Here is a 20600-nt window from a genome sequence, read left to right as displayed (position 1 = left end):
TCACAAATTTTTCCAACCCGGGTGTACTGGGGAGAGCTTTTGTCCTCGGCAACTAAGTCAGCCTCAATTCACTTTACCATATGTATTTTGATATTGGGATTGTCGGTCAGCACTCGGTCTTTTTGCGTATTCCTTTTCCAAATTACTGCAGAACTGGCAAAGTTTTCCCCTTTTTGAACTTAGATGAATGATGATGAATCCCGGGTGTTGAAGGTTCATGATGACTCCCTCAAATCACGGAGAAACTAAATGGCAATGATGGTGGGTCATGTTTTTGACGCAGGAGTTGGCAAATAATAGGAAATTAACAGGGAGTTTCTTGACTTTTGTTCCTCTCAAGTAATTGTTCATCTAGCGAGCTTTATGGGTCTCAATCACAATGTTTGGTAATTGGGCCTAGTGGTGAAAGAGATGATTGGGCCAGCAGGCCCACCATCCATATGAGAAGCAGAAAGAGATGAGAGATGATTCATGTCCATCATAAGAACTCTGTTTTGGAGTCCACGATTGGGCTTTAAATTGATATGGCATACTTGGTGATGGGTCATCTGTCGTAAAGTAAGGGAAAGCAAAATAAAGAAGATGCTTATATCACATAAATTCGAAAAAAATGGCAAGCTTAAGGAAGCATTGAGTTGAACACTTGAACTTGATTCCTATATATTACAATAAAATCTCGAATTGGCCTAGGTTTAAAAAATTTGTTCAACATTATGGAATATTAACAAGAGCACCAAACCACCATTTTTTGTTTGTTTTTTTAAACCACCAATTGAAATGACAAAGGTACAAGGGGATGAAATCGGAATATTCTTTGTGACTCAACATAGGCTTAATATTCAACATCCAAGCAATTCTCAAAAACCATTCAAACTGAGACTAAAAAAGCAACTGACGAAAGTTAAAAGGACTCTAGTAAGCAGGATTTCTTCCAAGACGGTAAGGTTCCAATTCCAAACAAAAGGTTCAGAATCAATAGGCATGTGTTAAGCGACGTCACCAAGTTTTTGATGCATGGTTGTGAGTAATCCTGTTTGACTAGCAATTCCACAGTTTCTTTCTATTGTTCGATAAGACAAATTTAAAACAAAGAGGTATTTTAGCAATAATAAATTAATATATTATGTTGTTAGACTAACAATATTAATTAGTATGTCAACTAATATGACAAAAGTCAATTCTTGAAAAAGATGGTCCAATTCCCATAGTCAAACACTGTTCAATGTGTATAGTCTAATTCTACAAAGAGAAAAAGGAACCACATCCTTTGTAATTAAATTGCAAAAATGCCATTCAAAAATAAACACTAGACAATCAAAAGGACCATGGACATAATCCAAGTTTTTACATTTGTTTAAACTTTATAAGATTGAAGCAACCCTCATCTTGACTTCATAATAATATATTTTAGAGTAAGCTGCTCGAACTCGCAGTTCATACAAACAAAATACTTAATACGAGCTAGTAAAACTTAAAAAAACTCCATCTGTCCAAGCTTCTCAATGCATCCTGCAATCAAAATGATCAAATACTCAGAATTCAGGGACAAATCCAAACAAGAGGGAAACAAAACATAAACTGTAGATAAAAACTAGAAGGAAGATTACCCTGATCTGTTGTATTTGTAATTTTAATTGACTTCCCTCATTTGTTGTCACAGAACAGGCAATGATAGCTCTTTTGAGACCGCATGCTCGGCCAAGTGCTTCCTTTGATAGGACAAATACATATGGAACATTCTGCCAAATTCAAATAGAATAGTTAAGGAGTCACTAAAAGAATCACCAAAATAAAAGGATTTTAAAGTTCAGAAAACTCTATAATCAGAAAATAAACAAATAATAAGTAAATTTTAGCACATATCCATTACATGAAAAAGAACTACTGTAAAGGCATGGTTTTCATGTTCATAACCGATAAGATCTGCTTATTGGAAAGCTTCAAGCAAATATCAGTAGATATTCTGCCTCAGGAATAGAATGTCATTGGGAAATAACATACATCACATGACCACATAAAGTTTCAGTGGACCAGAAAATATTTAGCTGACACCAAATGAAAAGGTTACAATCTATGGTAATTATAGCACGTGTCAGACATCCATAGTTGGTTACATATTTGCTTCCATATGATAGACAGGAAAGATATGCCAAACGACCATCCATGCAATAAAAACACACGGTCCCTGTCTCCATGCATGAGAAATTTCAGTAAAAACAAATTTGCTTCCATAGACAGTTCCTCATCATGACTGAGAAATGGCAATCCTTAATTTACAAATCTGTTTGGCCCAACAAGAAGACAGTACTACTGAGGGGAAAGAGGAAATATGGAAAGTGAAATCTAGAATTTGAAATAGACCCATAAATCAGGTGCATCCATGTCTGGCCATAGACCACAGTCATACCCACCAGGGTAAGTAACGGATGGGTCTGGTCTGAGTTCAAATAGAACACAAACCGAATTCGATCAAACACAACAAAAGGGTATCAAGTCTCTCATTTAATTTTTGCATATTGAACATAAAAACTTCTTCAATTATAGTATATAACTCTAACAGACGAAAAAGATGAATAACATATATGCCAATGAACAAGAGTAAAAAGAAACATTTATTCCAGAAACAGTAAGAAAATAAACATGGAATTTGCGTATGTTTTTGTATAAAGCAAAAGCAGCTAGTCATCTGACTAACCCATCATCCAAGAAAAACCCATGTCATATATCAAATAATATACGGTTAAAAAAAAAAGTAAATTTTAATGCAATAGAAATATTAATTAATGAAGAGTACCTTGTCTTCAGCCAACTGGGGAAGATGAAGAAAGACCTCATGCGGCTCAGTGTCTGCAGCCAGCACTACAAACTCAGAAATACCCCTGTTGAGGGTCTTCATTGCTGAAAAATCCCATAAAACAAATTTCCAAAAATTTATATAAGCATATTGGTTAAAAAAAAGAAGAGAAACAACGGATAAAAACAGAAGCATGCAAATGTTGTTAAAATATAAGCATTACACACCTTTATTAGCACCCTTTTTAAGCTGCTTGTAGTTAGCTGCTTGTTGAACAAGGTCAAGTATTGTGATTGTGAGCTGAGCATTGGCCAAAGGGTACACCTTTCGGTTCACCAACTCTCCAGTCTTTTTTTTTTTTTTTTGGTCCAATGGCCTCTCCTTTCTTACTGCCTCCCCTGACTCCCCTGACTCTCCAGACTTTCTCTTTAGTGTTTTTTCCAAATGCCTTTCCAGCCTCTCCATATAGTTCACTGCCTCCCCTGTCTCTTGATTCATGGTGTGACTTATGTCTTCAATCTCAAAAACTACAGCTGTATTAGGTGGTATATTCCAATTAGGATATCCACGATCACGAAATCCAAAATCGGGTGTGCACTGCATCAATAATGTTACTTACAAAATGTATCCCAAATGAAAAGAAGTAAGGCATAGGAGATATTCCTAGCTTCATGTTAGGGCAGAAAACTAAAAGTAGCAAGCAATTACCAGCACACGAACAACTGCACCACCCTTCATTCCGAGAAGACCTTCCTGCCACCCTACAAATGGGTCCCCAAAAAATAATACAAATATATAAAAAATTATAAAACTTGAAAAGGTATACAACAATATATATATATGTGAGACAAAAAATAGATTCACCTCTTACAAAATGGCTCTCGTCAAGTGTGAAGGTAAAACACTTCTGTCCAGGGTCCCTCGAACTACAATTTTAAGAAGATACACTATCAAAATTTCAAAAAACAGTAACCCATTTCCTTAAAAAAAAAAAAAAAAAAAAGCATAAGCAAAATGGTAACCTGTAATACTTGGGACTCAGATTTCTTCCTGTGACACAGAGAGTGTACATCATCGATCAGTCCACATAAATAATCAAGAGGCAGAAGTCTTAACAGAGAGATTGAACAACTAACCATAAACCGTAAAGTGAACTGTGACCTTCTGGTCGCGAACCAATTTGGGACCTTCTCCTTGCTTCACAACTGTCCTCGTGACACCCATTTTCTCGATTCCGCTGTTAGCCTGTTGAATCTTCAAAACAGCCCTAATTTCAAGAAAATCCACACAGAGAGACGTGAGAAAGAGATGTGAGAGACACCACCAACAAGCTGCTTATCGTCGAAACCAAGGCACTACCAAGCTGCTTCACGTCCAGGTTGAGGCTAAGGCTGGAGAAACCCCCGACCTGCAAGATGGGATTTATATAGACTGCGGCTATTTAGCCCCAATAATTTAATACACATATAATTTTTTATTTTATTATGTTCAATAAAGACATATTAGTTAAAGTTAAATATATCGTTGCTTCAATTACTTTCACGTTTTTTTCAAATTAGTCCACAATTTTTTTTTTTCACCAGGTTGGTCCACTTTTTTTATTTTTTTATTTAACGTTTACCTACTTGTCTTCTTTTTATAAAATCTATTTTTGTCTTCTTTTTATAAAATCTATTGCTTATGGTAAAATATATTTTTGTTAAAATCTATTGTGTCCTTGCTTAGTAGTGCCTTGAGACACATTGTGCCTTAGCAGTGCCTTGAGACAAAAATAGATTTTATGAATTAATTTTCAAATTTTATAAAAATAGGAAAATAAAAAAATCAGAAAATATAAGAAAATATATAACACGTGGCGTACATCCAGCACATCACGTCAACATTAACGGCCAGGTCAGTATTTTTAACATAGTTGTTAATGGAACAAGGTAAAATAGGACACGAATGTAAGTTACAAGTGATAATTTGTGACAAAAAAAACTTTCAGGTGATAATGTAAGAATGAATTACAATTTTGGATAATAAATTAATAATTAAGCCTTGTTTTTATTAGTTTGTTTTCTTCAACGCATATTTTTTATATTTTCCCTGGGCATCTGATTGTTGTCCTGATGTATTATTTGATTTGTAGGAGGTATATTGTGATGGGGGAATTGTGTCAGGTTGTTGGTAATAGATATCAGGTAATAACTATATTACTTCCACTTGTGTGGAACATGTGCTGAATGTCTACCTAAGCCATTTTCAGGATAGGGATGGATGAAATTAAACTGCTGAATGTTTTTTGTTGGCTAGCTCTTTGGTACCTGATACCAGGGGATCTTTGAAGAGAATTACATATAGTGCAAAATCTGGACCAGTACAGGCAGTGGTGGATCTAGAAATCCACTGGTATGGGGGCAAGAAAAACCCAACAGGGGCGAAAGCGAGACTTGCGACTTGCGAGCAGAGGCAGCAACCAGTAGGGGGCGATGGGTGACGGCGAGGGAGCAGGGGGCGACGGCGACAGCGAGAGAGCAGGAGGCGACGGCGACGACGACAGCCTCTAGTTCTTTCCCCTGTTTTGGTTTTTGCCCCTGCTCTGCAATCTTGCCCCTGCCAGCCATGGCTGCAACTAAGACCCAAGCTTCATTCATGGGGTCAAGATTTTTCATCAAGCCCAGCATTTTTGAGTTCATGGGGTCAAGTGACCCCATTGTAGATCCGTCACTGAGTACAGGACATATCTTTGTTGTGTGGAAAGCAAATTCAAAGTTTAGAACGACTTGAGTCACTAAGTAAGGTATGCTTCTTACCCACTTGCCTTGCTATATATATACTACACTTGGTAGCCTCTGGTCATTCTCTGTCACTAAAGTGTCTAAAATTTTCTTTTATGTTGCCTTACAGCAAGGGAATGACGATACAAAGGTTGGGTGCAGGACAATGTCCTAAGCGGCTATAACATTTTGACTCCATAAATTTCACATTAATTGTGTTGTTATAGTTGTATATTAATATTAGGATTGTGTCAGGGGTATATGTGATCATGATGCAATCTGTAAAATGACCGACTTGTTACACGCGTGTGAAGCATTACAATTTTTTGTTAGTCAAATCTTTCATATACTGTATGGGTACTTTAATTAGATTAAAATTATCAATATTACATCCAAAATATTGAGTTGGAATCTTTCTCACCCATATCGTTTGAATAAAGGAAAACGTTTGTTAGTTTGGAATTGTTTGTATCAAGATTAACTGACGAATTCATTCACTCTCACAAACCCCAACTCAGAAATATATTGTTTGTTTGTTCAATAAGATTTGCTCTCCGAAATTCTGCTCATCTTGCTCCTTTGTTGTTATATTGGGTCAAACTGCGAGCGGCGAGGGGCTAGGCAGAGGGGGGGCAGTGGTTGGCTGGGGAGGGAGAAAAAGAGAGAGAGAGAGAGAGAGATCAGATTGGTAAGAGGACAAAAAAAAACTACAATAACAAAAATTGGGTTTTATAAAAAGGGCATTATGGATATTTTACATGAAAATGGTTAGAAAAGTAAGTTTTATAGAGGATGGGTCAAAAAAGAGATGTATATTTAATTATATTACCCAAGATGAAAGGGTGCGGCACTTTTTCATCTCTTCTGTTTGATCGCTTTCACATTTAGAGGCATAAACGCCGATACTCCTCCATGGAGTTTGGGTCTTTTGGTGTTTTGTTTTGATTTATTCGCAAAAATATTATTTGAAAATAATTTTTATTTTCATTTTATTTTTTTAAAATTTAATATTTTTATTTTATCCTTTAAACTTTAAAAATTCTTTTAATAATTCATATTTCATTATATCCATTAATGACTCCGTAAAAAAAGTTCATATATCGCTCATCTACATAAGCGACTCGTTGAATTTTTTAACAAAGTCATTGATAAACTTGACGAAATATGATATTTGTAAAATTCAGAAAGTAAAGTAAAAAATTTAAATTTAAATGGACAAAGTGAAAATAAAAATTCTTTCAAAACATTTTCATGAATAAACCTTTTATTTTTAAACGAACAGTTGTCAAAGCCACATAAGATATTGAATACAAGCAGATTCTCAAACATATCAGGACTCTAAGTAATTCCCGTTTCGGATCGAGCTCCTCCTTTAAGAAGGTAGTTCTCGAGGGGTCCTAGGGTTTGGTTATAAAGAGTCTTTAATCTCTATAAAGCTCACCTTGCAGGTCTGCCGCCTCCACGTTCTAATATGGCTGCTGCTCTTACTTCCAAATGGGCTGCCCCCCAAGCGCCCATGCTCATGATCCCTGCAAACATAGAAGAACGATTCTTCAGCATTTTTGAAGGAAAATTCTTGTATGACATTCATATTCAGTTACCAGAGGTTGGCCATAGTAAAAATGGGATAATTGAGACCTTTAGCTACTATGTTGGTTGTGGTCATGGTTGGTTAGCCAAGATAGTAGAAGATGTTTCAGAGTTTCAAGAATCACCTGTTGTACAACTCTTCAACCCTTTCAGGAAAGATCAAGTGCCCATTTTGCTCCCTCCTGTGAATGACTTCTCTGCATCCGGTAACTTCAAGGTTATCACGTCCCCTGATCTCACTTTGAATCCACATAATTGTGTGGTCATAGTATTGGACATTAATGAACCCAGTATATCATTCATTAAAGGAGGACAAAAGATTTGGACTGTCATCAATGGAGTGAAAAAATGTCAGTTTTCTGATGCTATTTTTTATAAAGGCCAAGTCTATGCAGTTGAAAATCGGTCGGGAATGATTGTGTCATTTGATATAGAAAGCAGCAGCAACACTGTACGGCGACACAAAGCAATACCGCCTACAAATGATATGTTCCGAAGTTCTGCTGCGGCTTATCTTGTGGAATCAACCAATGGAGAGCTATTGCATGTTCGAAGATATTTAATTATTAAACCAAAGCCGGAGTTTTGGGAGGTGACTGAGAGCTTCTTCATGGTTTACAAATTGGTTTTTGATGACAGAGACGATGGATCCATTGTGCAGCAGATTGAGGTAAAAAATATTGGCGATGAGGCTCTTTTCGTGGGTGATCACAGTCCATCCATATCTGTTATGGCTTCAAGGTATCCTGGGTGCAAGCCAAATTCCATATACTACGTTGATGACACCTTTCTTGTATTACAACAGATGCGAAAGGGGTTTGGTAAAGTACCCTTTGAATATCATTTTGCCGGAGTTTTCAATTTAGAGGACGGAACCAGTTCACAACTTTATACTCAGAAATATTATTTGCCCGAGTCGTCATCATCATTTGCACTTTGGGTTACGCTACCTGATTAATGGGATCTTCAATCTTCTTGCTGGCTAGCTTCCAGTTCATGATCTATCTCAATTACAAGGAAGGTTGTTTAACTCTATTAATTTTTATGTCGAACCAACTTAGGTTAGAGCTAGGCCATGGCCATTAACTCTCTTTCTATATATTTAATTTATGTCTTTTTTGAAGTACTACTTCTCACGCCCACCTTTTATTTATCTCTGCCCATTCCATCCAGTCTAATTATAACTTGGGAAGTGAGAGCGTGTGTATTGTTGCTACATATAATACTATATCAATAATATTAATAGGACGGTGATTTTGTATAACATATCTCTGAATGAATGGGTGTAAAGGCTTATCGAGCCAATGTTTGAGCACCAAGGTGCATAACAGGATACTGTTTTTCTATTTTTATGGAACTGAATATATGGGAACATCAAGACATTCCAATAACTAAATCACTTTATCAATCCAAATAATCAAAGTCACCAGAAAATGCTAAGTTTGTCTTCACACATAATGGGGGAAGATCAGCAGAGGGAAGAAGTTAATTCTAAGAATGAAACTTGATGGTCTGCATTCAATGAGGAAGAGAAGATAAGTTAAAAAATTTAAAAACAAAATCAAGATAATTAAAACTCAAAAATATAAATCAAATTTGATATATACTATGATTTAAGCAAAGAGTAAAGATAGGAAGATGGGGTGGGGATGATTGCAGATAGAAGGGCAAATTTATAGAGCGACCACCCAGCTCCACTGGAGAGAGGGAATAGGCTCCTCTGCTTTGTCTATTAATGTTGCCTGGGGTTGTCAAGGATTGGCTTTTGATTGCCTTTTCGTGGTCGGTGATTAAGTTTACGGTGACACCCAATTGTATTATTTCTTGTTTAGACTTAGTAGCTATTGTTTTGGGTATGTGGTGTTAGATAGTTTTATCTTTATGTTCTACTTTACTCTTCGTTTTTAGTCATTTTTGTTTTATATTTAATAGTTCAATTTAGATGTGTTCAACCCTATTTACTGATGTAATTTATCTTTGTGAGTAGGAAATGATGAATGTTTCGAGACTTTTAATTACTTTAGGAATAGAGTTTGAACTCATTGAGTATCTGTAATTTTGTCTATGCTTTTTCTTATTGAAGTATATACTCTGTATGTGCTACATGCGGTAGGTTCTTGTATTTTGCTTCTACTATTTGCATGTTGTTACTGCCCTTTTTTCCCCCCCCCAGATTTCACTATATGCTTTAAATCATTTGTATACGAGTATATATTGAACTGGAAATTAGTCAAGTAAAATTCAAGTAACTGGGAAAGCATAACTGGGAACCAGAAGATTAAGTAATAGCACACAATTGCGCACCACCCGATATGCCACCTTTTTTTTTTTTTTTTTTTTTTGTGGTAGGAACCCGATATGCCACCTTTGATACTACGTAGATGTAACAAGTTGTGCTTTTTGGATTTCCCACCCCCCTCCAGCATCCAATTTTCCTTCATAATCTTTTTTTGGTTTTAAAGTGAATATACTGCTTAAAATGCACATTTATACTCCTTGACTTTACTAGGGCAGTTTCTTGACTTTCTTCCTCTCAAGTAATTGTTCATCTAGCAGTTTTATGGGTCTCAATTTGTATGGTAGACTGGACCCAGTGGTGAAAGGGGCGATTGATTGGACCACCACCCATATGGTTTAAAGCCTTTTTTGAAAAGGAAATCGTGAGAGAGAAAAATCTCAGGCCACTATAGTCTATATGCATTAATTAAGGTGATTAACCACAGATAAAAGATGCCACACCCAAACCAATTTGCTTAATGTACATTGGCTAGAAAAGAAAACTCATATGCACTACACTAATTAATTAGCTAGTCACCAGCTAACACCTATCCTCAGCAGATGAACCATTAGCAACAGAACCCATCTGCAAAGGAGGTGCATGTTTTCTTGGCTTGTACCACCTTGTACAAACAAGATATGCTACAAAATTTATGACACTTAGAACAGTCAGAAGTCCATAGAAGCAGTCAAGCCTCCCATAGTTTATGTTGTCTGCAAGCCATCCCTGCCCATCATTGCTTCCTGTCACCCTCTTCACGATCGAAACCAAGAAGCTACTGACAAAGAAACCAAGTGAGAGAGTGCTGAGGAAGAGCCCTGTGCTCATAGTTTTCATTCCTTTGGGGGATTGGGTTATGAAGAAATCAAGCTGGCCAGTGTATATGAAAGCTTCACCAGAACCCACCAGGAAGAATTGTGGGATCAGTAAGAAGACACTAATGGGCAGAGTTCCAGTACTGGTGCGGCCCACGGCTTTAGCCACTGACAACCTCTTCTTCTCTGATAGTGCTGCTGCTGCCATTCCAATAGTTGATAGGACAAGCCCAATTGCAATTCTCTGTAGATTGGTGAAACCTGTTGTAGGAGAAGAAATATAGATAAATAATAAATTGAATCCATTATAAGCAAAGTGAAATGCTGTCAGGAGCTGCAGTGTATTTACGAATGTTCTCTAACCATATATTTGACATATCATATTGTTAGATTGTGAATCACACACATTTAGACATTCAATGCGATAACATTTCAGATTGTTTCACAAGAGAATAATCTCGGTGTAAGTATAATGATTAATATGTATGTAGCAATTAGAGATCATAATCATAGAATCAAGATTGCATATCATGACACTAGAACTAAGAATATCATTAGTATTATTTATTGTTCTATTCAGGCACCTGGTTGTCCTTTCCATTTCTTCCAAAGAGGCATAATGAGACGGTCATAAAGAGCCAGGGTGATCATTATGGCTGCCACAAAGAAGACCGTGAGAGAGCCAGCAGGGATTTGAAATTTTCCGAGTGATCTCTGCATGGTGGATGCTTGTTCTACTGAGAAGGTGATCATCTGCGCATAACTAGTCCAAAACATGATGGTCGTGGCCCATATTGGGACTAGTCTTACCATCATTTTTACCTCCTCCACTCTTGTAACTGGGCACAGCTTCCATCTGTTCGGAGTACTCGAACCTCCAGCATTTCTCTCATCAAAATCTCCTTGCACCACAATAGCAGCCTTGTCCAAGATACTATTCAAACATTGAACCCCCATGAGTACTACCAACACTATGTAAAAATGTGTCAAATAGATAGCAAGTGAAAATAAGGAACATAATATGTCAAATTGTCGATCTAAAACGTTGATTCAAGTATAGTCTAGATTCACAATTATCCAACATAACATAATGTTTTACTTACTGGAACTGATCTGTGTGATCAATTCTTGAAGCCTCAGGAGAATTCTCATACAATGAGGCAAGGTCCAAAGGAAGGGTCATGTTTCTCTTCCTTATAGCTGCCACAATAACCTGGAATATTTGAACTATGGGACTTCCCGAGCTTTTCTTGTATCTGTATCTTCTAGTCCCAGAAAAAAATACTAAGATGGAAATAAACATTGCAATGGAACAAATTCCATAGGCCCAGCTTCGATCCACTTGGTCTTGAATGTAGACAAGGACTGTGACTGCCATCAAAGTTCCTGTGCTAATGAAGAAGAAAAACCTGTTGAAGAAATAGGCCATCTGGGCTTTCTCTTTGTCATCTTTCTCGTCAAATTGGTCAGTTCCAAATCCTGAAACACTTGATTTCAGCCCACCAATCCCTAATGCAATTATATACAAGGCCAGGTAAAGAATCCCCATTTGGAAGCCATTGGCTTGCTTGCAGTTGTTGCTGGCAGTGATGTCACAAAGTGGTGGGCGAAGCTGTGGCAATTTGACTGATATTGCTAATGCAACAATGCCCTGTATATATCAGAATTTAAGATCAAAGTTAATGATTATGGAGAACAACAAGAATGCAAAGTTTGAACATATACAGAATTATATAGGTAATGTTTTTATGATGCTGTGAATTTAGACCATACATTATAACATGGAGACTCTCTGTCAAGAGAACATTTCCATATACAATTTTAGATACTGACAGAAGTTGAAGACCCACCAGTGCTTGTATTGAAGCAAAGATTGCAATTGTGTAGTATCTGCCAAGGAAGGAATCAGCCAGGAAGCCTCCAAGCAAACACAGGAGAAAGGATGTGCCCACAAAATCTGTTACAATATTGGCTGAAGTTGCACTAGGCAAATGCATTGTTCCAACTAGGTATGTCACCAGGTTCACTGCTATTCCCATTGTTGAAAGCCTTTCACATATTTCAATTCCTATAAAATTTTTGATAAATTAATTAGTACATGTACCTTTGCTTTTGGTGCTATCTGTTGGATATATAACAAATAATCAAAAGGATTATTATACTAATGTATTTATATATGTTAAGAACTTAGGTTGACTCTTATACTAATGAAACTTTTGAGGAGGTTAGAGAATTGTGGCATGCGTTTGTGGTGAGTGTGCTTTTGGCCAGAATGTTTCCCTCAATAATTAATTATCTGTTAAACCCCCAAAACCCACCTCTCTCACCCCATCACCTTTGCATGAACCTTCTACTCGATATCATTATAGTAATAACAGAACAAACTTATAGATCATAAGGCTAAGCTGTACTAACTGATCAAACAACCAGCATCATTCATCTCTCTCACTCTGTCCATCAAATATGGTGGATCACTTTAATGATGGATCACTGTGAATTTTGAGCACAAATCAGGCAAGAATCAATATGATGCAACATAAAGCATCTTATGTTACCAAACCATCTGAGAAGAAAACATATATATACCTAAGATTAGCGCTGCAGCCACCCAACCACCAGTTCTGGACTTATCAGTGGGAAACCCTTCGTAGTCCACAGCATCGGCAACAGTCCAACTCAATTTCCCCTCCTGAAGAAGATTAAGAGGCATTAATGTGTTTTAAAAATCGTTAAGAGCCCAAGAACAAAAATTCAACATCTATTGAACAAAACACTAAGTACCAACCTGCATTTTCTAATTTTCAAAAGGGAAAAATGACAATGAAAATACTAATGATAGCTGATAAAGAAAGCTAGCCAAGTGAAGTGAGGATGCTGTTCTCTTCTATGTTCCAACTCACAACTTAGCTTGGTCTTGGTTCTTGGGACTTGGGAGTTTGCCCTTTTATAGGCAAAGAGTTGAGGTCGAAGATACACATAAATATAGTGACCATCCCACTACAAGTTTGAGAGTGATTGCTGCTGGTTATGATAAAGGTATAGAGATCAGGCTTATCACATTTGATGAGTGGAAGGTTCTGGGACTTATTGAATTGTGGTTTTAATAAAGTAGATATTTATTAGAAAATTAAGAATATATATATATATATATATGAATTTGTGATGGTGATTGAGGAAGCTAGCTTGTTTTAGAGGAAAATTTGGAATCTGGAACTTTTGACAGCTATAGCGTTTTTCCTCTCATATCTGATAAGTGGTAGATCATAGATAGGTTTTGGTTGTGAAGATTGTGAGCCACAGCAATATCTGCACCTAGCTAGCTATGCCTTGTAAGTGCTTTTTCTGCCCCACAGGCCACAAGAAAAACCTTCTCCACCTGTATATAAATTGTTACCTTCTATTGTTGTGTAGGCATTTTATTGATGTTAATGGTGATCTGATATCTTTCCTTTTTAGCATGAAAACAAAGTTTCTCAAATTTTTTATACAATGCCCCCAATTTGTAGCAGAAAGAGGTGAACTGTCAATTTCCCAAATGAAAAGCACGTGCAGTTTTTGCCAAGTACTTTGTCGTCGTAAAGGGGTGGATTGAATTAATCAGTGAAGTGCCATCGCCACAGTACTTAAAGAGGCTATGTGAGCTACATAAATGGAAATGGGAGATTAACCTTTGGTACATAACATTATAGATTTGAATTTGGATTTGTGTAATCACTCTGTTATTTCTCTGTTTAAATCAAATGACAAATTAAAGGTAGTCATATATGCTGGGTGGAAAGATCAATGAATATGGAAACCATATCTCACATGCATTACCATGTCTTCTTCTGGCTTCTCACTCATTTGTAGGCCTGTTATATATATATCTATATTAACACTACTATCTAGTATATGACAGATTGAAATAGTCACTATCATGATGCAGTATATGGAAATCAAAATGCATGGTATCTGTTTTTTTCTTTTCCCTCTAATTATATTCCCTTTCAAGAACAAAAGTGGTAGGTTGAAATTGATGTCTTAAAATTGACTAAAACTTGTGATCAGTGATGATCAACCTATGGACTTATTTTGTCACTAAAACCATATCAAGCTAGTAGGGTCACCCAAAGTTGACAAACTCATGACCCATTTGTATACAAATGGCTCAAATAATGTATGATGGTGGTTCCAAATTCCAGTTGCAGGAATTAATGGACCAGTAGGGCATATCCATACAGTGGCTGTGGCTCCATGTGAATATGTGATCTGTACTTGCTTACTCACACTTGTGAACTAGCCATTCTTATATATACAAATATATATGCAGTGCATCTGCACAGAGCTGGATGAATTAGTGAACTTTATCATATAAACCCACCAGCCATTAAAGTGACATGCACATGAACTAAAGTGGTCTACCAGTACTGCACACAACACAAAAGGCAAGTAAAACCCATAACCAGACAAACCCTCTTGGGGTCTAGCTGGGGCTCCCGGGCCAGTCCCCATACCTCCCCCTTCCTTCCACAAGTATCTGTCAACCACTTTTGACTCTTGTATATAAACCATATATATATATATATATATATATAAGGTAAATTTCTCTTTTGTACATAACATTTTTATCTTCGTGTACATGTATAGGTGATCAAATTAGATGTCTCCACTTAGCATACACTAATTAGTTGTCCTTATAGGGAAGGGTCATATATATGATGACTCATATCTTGTTTAATGGTGTTTAGAAGTCATATGATGACTCATTGGTATGATGACTTGATAGCCAAGTCTTGTTCTGTTTCTGAATTATGACTCATATGATCTGTTTAATTCTGACATGCAAAACAAACTCTTTAATTAGTGTCAAAGAAGGTTCACCATTCACGAGCTAGCTAGTCACGATTTATCTGATGGTACAATTGGAGAAGACCTTTGTTGTATTCTGCAATTTGTTTGCACCAATTAATGAGAAGTTGATTGGCATGCAAAGCTTATCTTAATGTATAAAATATTTGATGATTTGATGGTTAAATTTGTCTAATGTGTACTGCTAACGAAGTTTTGTTGTAGCCCCAAAACAAAAAGGTGATCAATATTGAAATGATAATTAATGCCTACCAATCTCAGTCAGATTATAAAATTATCACTACAATTTGCTTTGTGTAATGGGAACGAGAGGAAGCAATGACGTAGCAAAATGCAAGTCACAATCTGCTGGGTCCAAACTCAGAGGTATAAAAAATGAAAAAGCGTGGTCGGCAGGATTCGAACCTGCGCGGGCAAAGCCCACATGATTTCTAGTCATGCCCGATAACCACTCCGGCACGACCACTTGGATGGAAGTATGCTGCAACTAATTTTATATAATCTCATGTCTATTTGTGCTATCAAGTATCAACTCTATATTCTCATTTAATTGTAATAGAAAACTCGAAAATGCCAGTCAACAATGGAAGTAAGTTGTAAACATCTAATTGTCACACAATTTAAATTGTAATTGAAAACAGCTCTAGCAAGGATCATCCATGGGCACCAATGACAATAAATATTCATAATTTTTTTTTGTTTGGTATGAATGTATGATGGTAATATAAGAAATAATTTTTAACTTTTTATGAACAAAAAAATATGTAGCCCCTCAACTTTTCTTTTTTTTGGTCACTGTAGCCCCTCAACTTTAATTCAAGTTATATGGAGCGATGTGCACCTAAAGTCATAGTTTTGATTCTGTTCTTTCTTTGGTTTCCTTTTTAAAAAACAAAAGGTAATCTAGAGTTGGACAAGAATAAAAGTTGCTCTTATATTTTATTCTAGTGTTAACTCTTTAGAAGATTTTTTCTAAATCCTTTGTTAGTTGGGCACTCAACCAAAGTAAAGTAAAAGAAACATATCATATAAAGATTTTTTTTTTTTCTCAAGAGTTGTATATTTTTTTCGAAATAAAAGTAATTGAATAAAAAAAAAATGTATGGTTAGTCTAAACCTTCAAACCAGCAAATCTCAATTGAGGTTCCAATTATGTATATGGGAATTTGAATTATGAACATTATGATTTATGGTGTATTTTCTTGTCATCCCTTTAATTTTTTAATTTTTTAATTTTTTTTTGTTTCTAATTGGGTTCTTTCCAAATTCCAACTTACATTGTAAATGGAATCGTAGCAAGCTAGAGAAATTTAAGTTAGGTGTCTTTGTAGTGGGCCAATTGGCATGGAGCTGGGCTCGATGGAACTCTTGAATCGTGCTATCAATCTGGTTTAGGCCCGGGATAATGGGCTTCAATTAGCGTTTATTAGGTTCCTTATTTATGGGCCAGTAAAGTAACAACCTATGGACACAAAAAAAATCAATTAAGCTGAATTCGCTCTAAATGTCATGAATTTATCATTAATCATATCACAATGATGCCAAGTTTTTTTATACACATACGATTTTTAATGTCTCCTATAGTTAATCATATTATTATAGGACGTAATTAAAGAAGTCTGTACTTTGTCATAAATTATACGAAAGAATAGATAGATGGAAATCATGGAAGCATTCATTTTGGCTTTTAAAAGTATATATCAATACTTTTTTTTTAATGAATTTAAAAACACATTTTTAGATTAGAAAATATAGTGATATACATTAAATAATGTAGACCATATATGGTATGTAATACATTAATTTTTCTAATAAATTATTTAGGGGTGGGCATTTACTACCGAAACCGAACCCGTATCATACCGTACCGTGTCAATTTTATACTGAAAAAAATACTGATTACATACCGTACCGTACCGATTCTAAATCGGTATGGTATATGTATGAAACTTTCAATACCCTAATATACCGTACCGTACCGAATTATATTTAATTTAATTATTTAATATTTTTTTAATTAAGTGTTGCCATATTATTGGTATTTGGGCAAAGGGAAAAGAAAAATAGTGTAGACTATTTGGTGATGTTGCAGCCTACAAGTACTAACTAAGTAGTGTTTATTGTTTGTAATAACTACTATTGTGTATTTGTCTTGATTGTTTGTAATAAGCCATAAGGCTTAAGTACTAACTACCATTGTGTATTTGTGTTGACTGCTTGTAATAACTAATAAGCCATAAGACTTAAGTACTACTATTGTTTTTGACTGTTTGCACTTTGTAATAAGTTATAAGGCTTAATTATTTTGGCTTTGAGGACTGTCAGATTAGGTTTTGTTTTATCTTTTAGTTGGGAAAAAATATTTCTTGTTTGTAAGTTGTAACTGAATAACTCAGTGCACATTGCATTCTATTCTATGCTGTTATTGTTTGTGATTTCTAATTCTATACATCCAAATATTTACAATGTAATATTAGAGTTAGACAATTACTAGCAAATGATTGACAATTAATATGTAAGAATAAAAGTGCAAGAGATTGAGAGTATGTCTTTTTGGTTGTTAAATGTTGTTTTTTGACAAAAAAAAAAAAAAAGAAGTTTAAAATGTTGGCACATACCGAAATCATACCGAATTCATAGAACACTGATATGGTATGGTACTAGTTTTAAAAATGTCAATACCGTACCGAATAAAAATTTCGGTATAATATCAATACGGGGCTCATACTGTTTAATACCGTACCGTGCCTACCCCTAAAATTATTTGGCCGTGCATGTGATGTAGACCTAAGACATGATCACCAAACATTGCAATCTTCCAAAGTCCAAAACCAACGGCCAATCACATCTTCGTAATGTAAAAAATATTTGATTTGCATGTGAAACTCATTACAAATATTTGGTCAAACAATCTCATATCATTCAAGAATTATTTAAAAAAAAAAGTCCCAAAAACAAAGAGATTTGGAATAATACAAATTAAGGACATGCATGAATGTTGGTAGATCTGGATCTGTACGAGTATGACAATGACAAACCACACAAAAAAAAAAAACTGCACAAAATATGAATCCCACCATCTTCAAACTCAGCTTGTTATTACGAGATGCCCCCCAAGAAAAGCAAACAAACCGCAAGAAGCAAACCCATGAACCCCACATTCTTCTTACTCGAGTCATTGGCACTATCCGGCGCTGCAGCCTCAGTTGGTGTGGCTGTAGCGTTGGGGCTTCCTGCCGGGGTCTTCGCGGCGGGAGGAGCCGATGGCTTGACACCAAAGAGTTCATTGGGCAACAACACCTTGTCCACTTGGTACACAGCCAGCGGAAACTGTTGTCTAAGTGCGTTGTTGATCTGAGTCTCCACCACCCCAGTCGACACATTCACTTGGTTACCCGATCCGGTGAAGTTGAGCCCGTAAGAGCCTTCTTGACCCCCGGCCTGGGTCCGAACCGGGTTCGACACCGTTAGGAGGCTGGCGAGGGTGTAGTATTTGGGGAGCACGTGGTAGAGAACGAGTTGGACTTGTTGCTGGGGGTTGAGCTCGTTGAGTGCGCCGGATTTGAGGTTGTTGAAAGCGTTGTCTGTGGGTGCAAAGACGGTCAGGCCCTCGGTGGAGCTGTTGAGCTGGTTTTGGATTTGGGTGGCCACTTGGGTTTGGATGAGAAGGCGGATGAAGGTGGCGTATTGGCCGTTCTTGTCCAGAATGCCGGTGAAGTTGAGTGGGCCGGCTGGGGCCGGGCCGGGTGCGGATTGGGCCCGGGTCTGGTTGATGAGGAGGCAGAAGGCTGTGAGGAGAATGAGCTTGGAAGCCATTGTGATGAGGAGGATGGTGGTGCAGTACTAGTGGGATGTTGGGGGTTTTATGGGATAAGGAGAAGCAATGAGGTATGGTATGGCCGTATGTGGGGTGAGCAAGTCATGTTGGAATGAGCTGGCCGGCTAGCTAATTGTCCACTAAATAAATTAAGAGGAACAAAATACAACCCAATAATTTTCTTTTAAGAACCATGTAGAAAAAATTGAGAATTATCAATTTTATACATGTGGCTTGGGGTAGACTTTTAAATTAATGCATGTATAATTTGGATGTTTAAATATTTATGGACTCTCAATATTGAAATAATTATGTTCACCTATGATAAAATGTGAAACATTAATTCTCATAGCTAGATATATATATATATATAGGGTACGGTTTTCAAGTTTCTATGTATATATGCATTATGAACCTAGCTATATAGTACGTAATATGGTAAAATGTCTAACATATTTATTTGTACTCTTTGTGGATGTACCAGATCTGATAATTTTCATTAAAAAATTAAACCCTTTAGTGGTAACAACTAATAGTACAGGTTAGACTAAATAAAACTAAATCCAACTTGATTCAACCCAATAAAAAGTATTTTATCATTAATTTTGTCAGCTTGATTAATCAAAACTGACAGAAAGAGGGTATAATAATGCCCTGAGTTTTGGTAGCCTGGCTGGCATAACAAGACAAGCGGGGTATAATAATTCCCTTAACAACTGTATATTGAGGAAATATATATACATGGTGCATTATTAATAATATTATTCATTATTGTGTTAGAAACCAAGTATTTGCAGGGCCATCCATCCGTCGTTGACATGATGTATATACGCATGTGCATATATATATATATAGTAGAGTGTTCTATAACTAACTAATTAGTAAAATAATACGATATTAACCATTATTTTTAACTCACTACACAATATAATCTTATAATTCAAACCGTTTATGTTTTAGATTCTCATTCAAATATTATCTTTGCAAAAAAATCAAAAAAATAAAAAATCATTTAGTCAATTATTAGTAAACTAATTGTGTTCATGTAAATAGACGAACACAAGTTTTTCAATAAAAAATGAAATGATTGTAATGATAATCAAATGACTAAATGATTTCTGATTTTGTTGATTTTTTACAATATTGATATTTGAATGAAGATCTAAAATATGAACGGTTTGAATTATAAACTTATATTGTGTAGTGAGTCAAAAGGATAGTTAACACCGTATCATTTTATTGACTTGTTGACTCTAAAACATTTTTGATATATATATTTGCAATAGTCTGTTTATCCCTGCAGGTGCGATGTGCAGCTTAAACATTTGAACGTACGTACCCACTCTGGCAGTCTGGCTTCAGTTACATGTCGTTATATAATTAACCAGCAAGAGTGCAGGACCAATCAACAACCAGATAAAATATACTGCTGGTAGTCTTTCATACTCAGATATTATATATATACACAGGTAAGGTAACAGATCGGTATGTCAATATGCACTCATGATACAGAGATCAAAGGTCCCATTAAAGTAGACCACCATGCACTCCATTAATCCCTAGAGTCAACAAACCAATTAAATTAAATTAAACCACCACTTGAATTAATTTGATGTATTTTCAAGGGTATTTGTCAATGAACAATACTTGGTAGTCACTTTGGGTGTATCTTAAGGTCACCCAACTCCCTCAAATTCAA

The 20600-nt window shown here is 36.1% G+C and overlaps 4 protein-coding genes and 1 non-coding gene across 5 annotated transcripts; 1 reads left to right on the top strand and 4 right to left on the bottom strand.

The window, feature by feature from the left end:
* Positions 1-1244: 1244 nt before the first annotated feature.
* LOC147285600 (uncharacterized) lies at positions 1245-4284 on the bottom strand. The gene is made up of 9 exons (XM_086245497.1): positions 4154-4284; positions 3931-4061; positions 3817-3844; positions 3659-3720; positions 3503-3555; positions 3022-3391; positions 2795-2898; positions 1608-1739; positions 1245-1509 (listed from the first exon to the last, which is right to left on the bottom strand). The coding sequence occupies exons 2-9, from the start codon at positions 4016-4018 to the stop codon at positions 1462-1464; spliced, it is 885 nt and encodes a 294-aa protein (XP_086101623.1). The 5' UTR covers positions 4019-4061; positions 4154-4284; the 3' UTR covers positions 1245-1461.
* Positions 4285-7024: 2740 nt separating this feature from the next.
* LOC147285599 (putative F-box protein At3g25750) lies at positions 7025-8358 on the top strand. The gene has a single exon (XM_086245809.1). The coding sequence runs from the start codon at positions 7025-7027 to the stop codon at positions 8099-8101; it is 1077 nt and encodes a 358-aa protein (XP_086101935.1). The 3' UTR covers positions 8102-8358.
* Positions 8359-9881: 1523 nt separating this feature from the next.
* Positions 9882-13145, bottom strand: LOC147285598 (Major facilitator superfamily protein). Its single transcript, XM_086244185.1, has 6 exons — positions 13022-13145; positions 12823-12925; positions 12087-12304; positions 11340-11887; positions 10821-11170; positions 9882-10497 (listed from the first exon to the last, which is right to left on the bottom strand). The coding sequence occupies exons 1-6, from the start codon at positions 13025-13027 to the stop codon at positions 9962-9964; spliced, it is 1761 nt and encodes a 586-aa protein (XP_086100311.1). The 5' UTR covers positions 13028-13145; the 3' UTR covers positions 9882-9961.
* A 2323-nt stretch (positions 13146-15468) lies between these two features.
* TRNAS-AGA (transfer RNA serine (anticodon AGA)) lies at positions 15469-15550 on the bottom strand. The gene has a single exon. It is a non-coding gene; the product is annotated as a tRNA-Ser (tRNA).
* Positions 15551-18183: 2633 nt separating this feature from the next.
* Positions 18184-18900, bottom strand: LOC147285596 (fasciclin-like arabinogalactan protein 9). The gene has a single exon (XM_086245279.1). The coding sequence runs from the start codon at positions 18898-18900 to the stop codon at positions 18184-18186; it is 717 nt and encodes a 238-aa protein (XP_086101405.1).
* Between the last annotated feature and the right edge of the window lie 1700 nt (positions 18901-20600).

Source organism: Dryas octopetala, chromosome 5, assembly GCF_963921425.1.
Source record: "Dryas octopetala chromosome 5, drDryOcto1.1, whole genome shotgun sequence".
NCBI lineage: Eukaryota > Viridiplantae > Streptophyta > Magnoliopsida > Rosales > Rosaceae > Dryas > Dryas octopetala.
This window is presented reverse-complemented; position numbering and strand designations above follow the sequence as displayed.

Bases quoted from the DNA above. Each gene is read 5' to 3' on its own strand.
- LOC147285599 (XM_086245809.1), top strand. From the start codon at position 7,025: ATGGCTGCTGCTCTTACTTCCAAATGGGCTGCCCCCCAAGCGCCCATG.
- LOC147285598 (XM_086244185.1), bottom strand. The intron at 11,171-11,339 runs GTAAGTAAAACA...ATGTTTGAATAG, and splicing joins GATCACACAGATCAGTTCCA to TATCTTGGACAAGGCTGCTA. The intron at 10,498-10,820 runs GTGCCTGAATAG...CTCCTACAACAG, and splicing joins GAAATGGAAAGGACAACCAG to GTTTCACCAATCTACAGAGA.
- LOC147285600 (XM_086245497.1), bottom strand. From the start codon at position 4,018: ATGGGTGTCACGAGGACAGTTGTGAAGCAAGGAGAAGGTCCCAAATTG. The intron at 3,721-3,816 runs GTTACCATTTTG...TTAAAATTGTAG, and splicing joins CTGAGTCCCAAGTATTACAG to TTCGAGGGACCCTGGACAGA. The intron at 1,740-2,794 runs GTACTCTTCATT...TGAATTTGGCAG, and splicing joins CCCAGTTGGCTGAAGACAAG to AATGTTCCATATGTATTTGT.
- LOC147285596 (XM_086245279.1), bottom strand. From the start codon at position 18,900: ATGGCTTCCAAGCTCATTCTCCTCACAGCCTTCTGCCTCCTCATCAAC.